We start from the raw sequence: 10,359 nt of genomic DNA on the forward strand, positions 1-10,359 counted from the left end.
ATAAGATACGAAGCTTGTACCATTATACATTCTGAGGGTTTTATGAAATACAACAAGGTCCTTTTCCCACATAGAAGCAATTGGAACAATGAACGACCTAAGCCAAGGAAGGCTACCCACGATTCGTAAACTGATGGCTGCTAACTAGACTGGCCAATGCATCGGAGCCGTGGTCCATGATGTACAACCCAGAAGGATACGTTCTACTAGCTTACGGCAAAAAACTCTGCCTGTAAAGAGGAGGTTGCCGTCATCGTTTAACACTTATTGCATCCAGGATCCAGGAACGAACTTACAGCAGTTGGGTTTCGGGACACAGTAGGGTCACGAAATGGTATTTATTCACGCCAGAAAAAGGGCTGTTAGGCGATTTTTTATGAGGAAGCAACCACAACATTACTGCACCAGTACTGAACTGTACAAGGGGAACTGGAGTACTATTTTACTTAACAAAGCACTAACTAATGATTGCTACAGGCTTTCTTACTAACCATTGCATTGCATGCGCCACTTTTCAAACCTGAAACGTGGACCGAGGAAGACTGGCAACCAAATAGAGGTATGTTATAATGGATCGTTATTGGTCGCAGTAATTAAGTAGTAGATCCTCTCCTAAATTTATGTAATCTAGTCGTTCCATGGTGTGTGTGGCCGCCTGTGCCTTTGTTGTCGTTCCCCTGGAGCACCCTCATTCATCTTCAGCATCAGCCATCCTAGCTGAGAAGCCAGAGGAAGGACCAAGATTCGATGCCTGGTAGGGCCAATATGAAACACCTTTCTAATAGCGATCTCATTCTGGCGGGTAATGTAAATCCTCAGAGTCGTTTTGTCACATGAAAAAGGTTCGTACAAAAACTAATCTGGCGGTCGAAGACGTCATAACACCATAAATTGGAGGAAAAGCTTGGCCACACACTTAATAAAACGTGAAAATCGCCAACTGATTCGAATGCGAAAAAGTTAAGCTTTAAGTATTGGTCTATTCTACATACATACATACATACATGTATTCCAAATTGTATTTGAGATGATAACGTAGTCTGTAGCCTAAAATTATTTAAACATATCTACTGGTATTTCGTAAATGGAAATGCCATATAAAAACTTACAAAATATTTAAGAAACAATTTTAATTATCTGCTACCCAAAAAATGGTACATATTCTCAAACTGATTTAAAATTTTATATTTTTCTTAGTTATGCGAACCCGGCGGTTTTGTATTCGGTGTGGTGCGCAACAATTGCTTATGCTGACCCAACAAATGTTCCAAATGATTACATTCGCGCACTTTGCCCTTAAATTGTTCCAACGTCTCATAGAGTATTGGATAGAGTTGTGGTAGGATGCCGTGGTCCAAAGTCGGGAACAAATGATGCAAAATATGATCATCGAAGTGAGTCAACACTAAGAACTGTGAACCCTTCAAGTCACCACGATCGATAATGGTATCCACCTGGAAGAGCCCCCAGTCGCGATCTTCACGATTAGCATCGCCTTCGTGATAGATCTCCGGATCATGATGAGCCGCATTCAGGCCAATAACACTGAAAGCGAAGCTGGCAATCATTGTGATGAACAGCCACTGGCGCAGTGACAACAGCAACGTAAGATCGGAGAAGAGGAACATGGCGAGTGGTATGCTGAGCGGCAGAATATCGTGCCAGTACAGGATGTTCTCGTGGCGAAGCGAGTAAAAGATTCTGAAGTGGGAAGGAGACTCATTAATCTTAAGTAAATGAAATAAAAAAAAAGAAACCTTCGAAATTACCTAGTCGCCATCTGTAATGGAAAAACTATCGCATAAGTGATTGGCTCTGTGACTATTGACAGATAACGCATAAGTTTGCTCTTTATATATGGATTGGGCACCCAGCAAAGTAGCGGCTCAACCATGGACAATTCCAGGTCGAAGTACGAATTCGGATAGATATGATGGGAGAGCGCATGCGAAATTCGCCACGAGCAGAAGTTCATCAGGCACAAATTGAAGGTGTACATACGCCAATTATCGCGCCTGTGGAAGTAGTTATGCGCCACAATGACGGTCCAGCAAAGCGCAGTGCCAGCGAGCGCTAGGAAGAGCAGACTATGTAGGCGTGCGCTGAGAACGGCGAAAATGAAGATAGACACCAACAAGAATAGGTGAATTGCCTGCAAGTAAAACACTAAATTAACATAAATCCATGTACATACATACACAACTAAAAATACGCTTTTATTACAATTTGAACAGAAAAGTAATAACTAATTTAGAGCTATACAGATTCCGTTTGAGTTCCGAACTTGGTACAATTTTATACCAACTTGTAATGGGATTAAAGAAAATGACAATAGAATTTGCTTTAATGAAAAACAAAAAGTTTCGGGCTTATTAATTTTGAATATTGCCTATTGCTACGGTGACCATATTAACCAACATAAAATAAAGGATATTTTTTTCAAAATGATTTGGGAATATGTACATACAACTTGTATGCTACAAGTACCTTACCCATACCGTAATTTAAATCAAATATTTACCAGTTAATACTACACGACGAAGCCAGCACACAGTGGTTCAAAATTGGAATTCAATGTTCATAAATCACTGGAGCCTTAATTTTTCAACCAACTAGATTAATTTTTTTCAATGAAAGCTTATACAACTAGCAAGAGACCAGTTGAGCCCGATTTTTGAAAGCGCAAAAAAGTAGCAATTTTGAAGAATATCGTTTCTCCTGTTCCAGTTAATAAATGTTACAAAATAAGGTCTAATTGAAAGCGATTGTAAACGAAAAATAATTCCACCATACAATTTTTGCAACGAGTTTTATTATGTAAAAGTTTTACCTGGAACAGGAGAATACATTTTATTCAACATTGCTACTTTTTCAGCACTTTGTACTAAAAAATTTTAATTTATTGCTGTCTTTCAGTGCAACTGGTAACTCCCTGTGCTTTTGAGAACAATGAATTTTACTGAAAGTTAAAAGTTAAGTTAATTTTTCTATCAGTATTAGCAATGATTCGTGATTTATAGATTGTGCAAAGATTACCGTTAAGTGGGGTGCGAAACAAACTGGCGAAGGTTCTCTTACGCTTTTTATTTGTTCATATTCTCTGTTTAAAAATTTACCTCTGAAAAATCCAGGGGTGATTTACAGGACAGTTTAAGAAATAAAGGACAAAAGGCAGTTTTATTTTGAAAAAAAAAAATAAGGACAGGGGGTTAAAATAAAGTACGGATGGTCACCGTACTTATAGCGCGACTATAGAATCTAAAAAACACCTGCGATTTGTATTCCAATAATATTCATTTTGTTGTCAATCACTTTTTAACCGACTTCACAAAAAGGAAAAGGTTATCAATTCGCCGGAATAATTTTTTTTTATATGTACATATGTTACCGCATAACTTTAGACCACGATAACCGATTTCTATGCTTATTTCTTTAAAGGAAAGGTGTTACCTCCGATCATTGCATCATGAGTAAGTTAACGGTAGTCTTAAATTTTTATATGAGAATTGAAGTCGCTTTTGTTTTTTGCTTAAGAATAATTTGTATAATATTTTATGCTAATTTAAAAAGTTAAATTAGATGAAGTTAAGGAAATTCCTATTCCTCTCAAACGAAATCTGTATGCCTATAACGTATTTTTCACTTTTTAGCTCACATTGTAATAAGAGCTGTTTTTAGCTTTTTAAATCATCTTTTACTTTTTTAACCGACTTTAAAAAGAGCAAAAGGTTATCAATTCGTCGCAATATTTATTTTTTTTTTCAATGTATGTTACCGCATAATTTTGGACCACATTAACAAATTTGTATAATTCTTTTTTTAAATGAAACATTGTACCTCCGAGGTGGTCCCATACTAATTTGGTTTAGATCCGAACATTGGATCATGAAAAAATTAACGATACTCTTAAATTTTCATATGAGAATTTAAGTCGGTTGTGTTTTTAGTTTGAAAATTACTTGTTAGTCTTAAAATTCAATGAATCTTAAATCATGCCGCCAATTGTGTAGTCGACATTATGTTGGCTAAGCGACATATGAAGTAGTTGTTGCTGTCCCTAAAAATATTCTAGATTCTAGAAATCGCCGCGTTAAATTTCTATTGCTAAAAATGTCTAAATGAATAAGGCTTATGCCTAAAAATATACAACGCTTCCATTCAAACATAACGTAACCATAATGCTAACGATTTTATATTGAACACATTCCGCTTACGCGTTGCATATTTGTAGGTCCATATGTTATTAATTTAGAGACTTTTAACATAAGAAATTTAGCGTAGCGATTTCTCGAACGCTGGAGCTAACTTTACGAATAGAAATTGCTGACAATTGATTGACAATTATGCAACAAAATGTCTAAGTTACAAAATGTTCGGTAACAAGCAGAATTGGCCTGTATGTGGCAATTTTGAATATTTTACACAAATATTTTAATCGGGATATTTTGGCTGCATTTCTTTATACATTCTGAACGTTTGGAATAAACTATTTTGTTTATTTATTCTTTAGAACGTTCCTGATGATATGTTGACGTATATTTCAAACGCATTCTGTTTATTCCGGCTGTGAAATGGGATTATCCGGAATGTATAAAGAAACGCAGCCTTTGTAATGACAACAGCGTAATGCCATATTTTACTTTCCACCCACTTGCTACTCACATCACTCTTCGTCTTCGGTGTGTTATCGATGGTTTTCAGCTTCTCGCGGACACGTTCGCGCAGCGTTTTGTAGAAGCCATCTTCGTGCATGGTGAGCGTGTAGATACGTGGATTTTTGGCATCGCGCACTTTGTATTTTTCGATCATCTTATGTGGCAATTTGGCGATGTGATGCGCCTCGAATGCTTCAGTTATATCGGTACCCTGTGCGAAGGTGTTTAAGAAGTTTTGAAAAGAAAATATTTATTTTACAACTGCTGCACTCTGTATTCACGCTTACCTTCGATTCTATTAACCAAAATTCACCACCTGGATGTTTGCTAATGAAATCCGTAAAGTCATAGATGCCATCGTAAATTCGCCAAAGACCCTCAGCTTCATCATCATTCTGTTTGTCCAAGAGCCAGCTGTGGAAGAAAAAACGTTTTATATTTATATTTAATGCAGGAATTTCTAAGGGTCAAATTTACAGTTGCTTATTTAACGACTGACAATTTAACTATCGATTAAAATATTCGTAATGCTCAGTTAACGAAAGTTTAAACCAGCAGCTCCCATAGTTAAACTCGTGAAATAAATTTTTTTTACATTTTCACCAACAGGTCACGTTCATGATTTTCAGTACCGCATTTGGTGGTAGTCAGAAGGCATATTTCCCTTGCCGTCTTAAATGACCTAGCAAAAGTGTATGTGCATACAAAGATACGTAATAGTTTCAGTGCGTTGGAAAGGCGCCACGCCCCCTTTTAAAAAAGCCCCAATTTTCACTAAGAGTATAGGATTGATTTCATATATATCCATACCATGTTCGAGTACTCTACCATGAACACTTCCAGAGATATGCAGTGTGAAAAATCCGGGTTGTATGAGATGTGCCACGCCCCGTTTTCTAATAGCCCCATTTTTTTTTAATGACTATGCGATTGATTTTATATGTGACCTGGTCTACGGAAAGGGGGCTTAGGTGTCAAAAAATCAATTTTCACTTTTTGGTTGATTCGGATGGAAGATGAGATGCCTTTTCACGTGGTGAAAAGTAGAAAATCCTAACTTGCTTAGAAGTGTACTAAAAATGTAGAGAAATAAGAGTAAAAATACGACAAAATATAATTTATTGGTAATGAACAAAATGCATTGAATTATAAGCTACTAGCAACCCGCCCCGGCTTCGCACGGAAATAAAATATAAGGCCTATGTCACTCACTGAAAAAATGATTAAAATCGATCCCGTAGTTTTGATTTATTCATTACTGCCCGTGGCCCGCACGCGTTACATTTGGAGTAAAACAATTTCCCTTTCTTTATACCATGAAGATTTCCTGCTATCTTTGGAATATCTAAATTCATACCCTACATTTTAACATATTTACTTTTTGCATTTTTACATATTTATTTTATTTTTACAACAACAATTAATATATTACAGAATGTCTTTATATACAACGTTCACAGCTTTCTTGTCATTAGACAATACAAACATGTTTTCTCTTGAGGTGTGAAAAACAGTCAACGCTCAAATCTAAGCCTGCAACGTTGAAGGTTTGACCCTGCGATTTATTAATGGTCATTACAAAAGATGTCTTTACCGGAAATTGTAAACGTTTAAATTGGAATGGTAAATCCGATGGTATCATAGGGATTCGGGGAATCAATACATCTTCTCCGGTACCACATCCTGTGAGTATTGTGTACTCTATTATGAAAGTTTTCAGTGATTTTACCAGCAAACGCGTGCCATTGCAAAGTTTAGGTGGATTCAGGTTTCTTAATAAAATAACAGGACAACCTACTTTCAACACCATTTTGTGAGGAGGGAGTCCAGACGGGTTCAAAGAGTTTAGAAATTCCATTACCATTTAGAAACAAAAGATAATTACTGATGTAATATCTTCAAAAATTAATTAATTGGATAAGGATAAATGCTGTATTGATTAAAATCGCTTCGAAAATAAGCTATTAGTTGTCGTAAAAAGTAAATGACAAAAAAATGTTATTGTGGGTGTAGTCGTTGGAATCGATAGCAAATTTAACGCGCTCCGAATCAATAAAAACTATTCAAAAACTGTATTTTAATTATGTGCGATTTATTAATATAGAACGTGAACAGAGTGGTTTATTTCGCTGAAAAACACTCACAACTAAAAATTTTTCAAATTTGGGTTTTCTGTATAAAAACCCTCAATGCAATGGAATTCAGTACGGCAATAAAGACATGAATTGAAAATACATACATACATACATACATACGTCCGAAATTTAATTATGCGAGAGATTCGTACATATGTACTTACATACATACGTACCGAGTTCTTTCACCATACGATCTAATTCAACATGAATGAGGTGGGGCGAGATTCCCGCATAACTTCTAATGTTTCATTCGGTTGACAGCGAACAAACACACAAACAGCTTTTTTTGGAAAAAGTGCTGCTTTTGTTTAAACAATTTTGGTTAAATAAGATATGAATCAACTTTTTTTTTGATGCAGAACGAAAGTAAATATTTCAAAGTTTAACTTCAAGTAAGTTTCATTTTAATCGGTGGATTCTTTTATGATTTATGGCTGTGTAAACAAAAAATGTATGGGTTTTTACCACATTTTGTCCGATTGCCACGCCCCCTTTATATATTTCTTCACATTATAATGACATAAACCTTCCTCTTCAACCAATCTATCTATTAAAATCCGTTGCTTAGTTTTCAAGATTTAAGCATTTAAGGGGACATAGGGACAGAAAAAGTGACTTTGTTTTATAATATGTAGTGATAAAGACATGATTATACACTAGAAAAACGTATTATGGGCCAAAAATAATAATGCTGAGTAGTTTATGTATTTTTCTTTGTTGTCGTTTTCCTTGAGATCTTTTTACGTGTTGATCCTGAGGAAGATGGACCTGGTTCCTCGTCTGGTCGTACAGGCATGTACAAAAAGGAAAAACAAACGACAAACAGGTACTCTGTAGAAGGTAAATTGAATTCTATGCCTCATAACTTCTGTATCCTGTCTCTGTCCATATTTCTTCCGCCCAGCAAGCTTTGCGTATACACTTTCTAGCTTTTCGTTATTCATAATTCCAGCTTCGATGTGACTTAGTATCACTAAATCAAGTTCATTTTTCGACATCTCTAAACAATTGTTCCGCGTACTCTCGATCATTTCCCGTGGTATCAGTGTATGGCATTCATTATTACAACAATCTTTTGACAGAAATTTTGTTACCAGCTCCTCCTCCTTTACATCAACAACATACAGGTCCATCTTCACAAAAGTTTGTTCGGTATCATCTTCTGCCTGAGATACACATACTTCGTCTTCATCATCATCGCTCTCTTCATAGTTTTCATCATCGTTTTCATCATCCTTTTCATGGAAATATTGTCCGTATACGGCACTGAACTCCTCATCAACACTCATGTTTCATTTCATGCGAAATGCGAAGACGATAATCAACAGAAACAGTAAACGTCACTTCTTCAGTGTTACTTTTTTAAATGTTCCACACTAGCAACTTACACGATGAACTATAATAATATTCCGACCAACAACAACACTTACTGGACCAACAACAACACTTACTGGACCAACAACAACACTTACTGGACGTCCGGCGCGGAGAACAATTAACGAGATAATGAGAAACTGACGAAACGAGTTGCTTACTTTTAACAGCTTTTTCACAGAAAACTAGTTTTCGCACGTAAGCTCCCTTTTCGTAGACGAGGTCACATATATCTCCATACCATGATCGAGTACTCTACCATAAACACTTGCAAAGATGTAAGGTGTGAAAAATTTGGTTTGTATGGGAGGTGCCACGTTACCTTCACTTAGCGGTATGAAACATACTTTACAACCTATTATCATACCTACCGAATATACACACAAAATTTCATTTAAATCGGTCAAGCCGATTTGGAAGAGTTCGACCACAAAAACCGTGACACGATATTTTTATGTATTAGATTTTCATACAAAAATACTAAAAATTCTAAATAAAAAAGAGAGGAATTTTTTTTCAATAGGCACACCATAATCGCCAAATTCTAGTATTCTATCGTGAACACGGACGGAGGTATGCAGTATGAAACATTCGGTTTGTATGGGATGTGCCACGCCCCGTTTTCTAATAGCCCCAATTTTTTTTAATGACTATGCGATTGATTTCATATATCTCCATACCAAGTTTTAGTACTCTACCACGAATACCTTCCAGAGATATGCAGTATGCAGTTTTACGACAACCACAATTTTTCTCCATGAGTATACGATTGCTCTCACATATCTCCATACCGTGTTCCAGTCCTCTTCCATGAACATTTTCCGGGAAATGCAGTATGAAAAATTCGGTTTGTATGAGATGTGCCACGCCCCTTTTTTCAATAGCCCCTTTCTAACTTTTTTCTAAAAAGTGTATGTAAGAAGAGAAATATAGTCAGCGAAAATAAAAAAAATAAAAAATATAAAAACAAAAAGCCGGTACCGTGGGTCCCGCGGGTCCCGATATCCCGGGGTCATCTCTAGTCAGAGCGCTGTGCTGTTTTGTTTTTTTTATAAAAATTAAGTAATAGACGTTATATGACAAAATATATGTACATATGAATCGGTCTTGGGAGATCGATTTATTTTTTGACGATTCCTTTCTGCATCGGTTATTTTTATTTGGATGCGAATCGATTCAAAAACCGGTTTCGTTTATTTCAATCTGGCATCTCTAATATACACACTTGCCTAAATGCATGCATATATATTGCATTTACATTAATTTGCAAGCAAAATTTTACGATTGAGGGTAAATATATAAACATACAGTCATGTGAAAAATAATAGGGGCACGACATTTGTTTGTTTAGCTAACAAAAGCATATATAAGTCCAAATTTCAAACTTTGTAGAAAGATCCCAAACCAATTTGCAACAAAAAAAAAACGTTCTAAAGTGTAAGTATGCTGTTTTATGGCCCATTAAATTCTAACTTAAGAAAGTGTAAATTTTTGTTTCGGAGACAAATATATGTACATATGTAGTAGATGTCGGATCAATAAAATGAAAAAAAAATTTGCACATTCAACGGCGTTGATCCAATTTACTTTGCCTGTTTTCTTAAGACACTCTTTAATTGCTCCTTTTTTAACGGACTTCCAAAAAAGGAGGAGGTTATCAGTTCGTCGGAATATTTTTTTTTTTTTTTTTTTTTTTTATGTATGTTACCGCATAACTTTGCACCACGTCAACCGATTTCGATAATGGTTTAGATCCGATCATTGGATCATGAATATATATAGAGATATATATATTTTTTTTAAGTCGGTTTTTTTTTTGCTAAAAATTACTTGTTTATTTAGTCTGTTTTCACTGCACTCACCTCTTGGTTGTGATCAACTTGGAATTCCTGAAAGTCGGGAATTTCGTTGCAATGCCTGACTGCTTCCAATTTTCTATAACCATTTTGTTTCGTTCTTTAAATTTTCTCACTTCAAATTACCACAAGTATACAAGGATTTTTTACAGCAGGATTTGCACTTTCTAATTTACACTCGCTAGCTAGCTGTGTGTGATCGTACCGAAAGATCATCGAAACCTCGCCGATTTGAACTGAATGCACAGTGATCTTATGTACATCATTTTAAATGGTTTGCTTCCACAATTGCTGGAACAAAATGACAAGCGATTTCTTATCAACATTGCAGAAACA

At 35.8% G+C, this 10,359-nt stretch overlaps 1 protein-coding gene across 1 annotated transcript; it reads right to left on the reverse strand.

Moving 5' to 3' along the window:
• Window positions 1-944: 944 nt before the first annotated feature.
• LOC118752911 (cytochrome b5-related protein-like) lies at window positions 945-10,112 on the reverse strand. Its single transcript, XM_036487755.1, has 5 exons — window positions 10,030-10,112; window positions 4,943-5,069; window positions 4,663-4,866; window positions 1,770-2,152; window positions 945-1,701 (listed from the first exon to the last, which is right to left on the reverse strand). Exons 1-5 carry the CDS (start codon window positions 10,110-10,112, stop codon window positions 1,194-1,196), a joined length of 1,305 nt encoding a protein of 434 aa, XP_036343648.1. The 3' UTR covers window positions 945-1,193.
• Window positions 10,113-10,359: the final 247 nt, after the last annotated feature.

The sequence above is a fragment of the Rhagoletis pomonella genome, unplaced genomic scaffold (assembly GCF_013731165.1).
Source record: "Rhagoletis pomonella isolate Grant_MI unplaced genomic scaffold, Rhpom_1.0 Rhpom_scaffold_01951, whole genome shotgun sequence".
NCBI classification, from domain to species: Eukaryota; Metazoa; Arthropoda; class Insecta; order Diptera; family Tephritidae; genus Rhagoletis; species Rhagoletis pomonella.

Coding starts and splice junctions, on each gene's coding strand:
- LOC118752911 (XM_036487755.1), bottom strand. CDS start 10,112: ATGGTTATAGAAAATTGGAAGCAGTCAGGCATTGCAACGAAATTCCCG. Junction 5,070..10,029: donor AAGTTGATCACAACCAAGAG/GTGAGTGCAGTG, acceptor TTTCTTCCACAG/CTGGCTCTTGGACAAACAGA. Junction 2,153..4,662: donor CACCGAAGACGAAGAGTGAT/GTGAGTAGCAAG, acceptor TTTTACTTGCAG/GCAATTCACCTATTCTTGTT.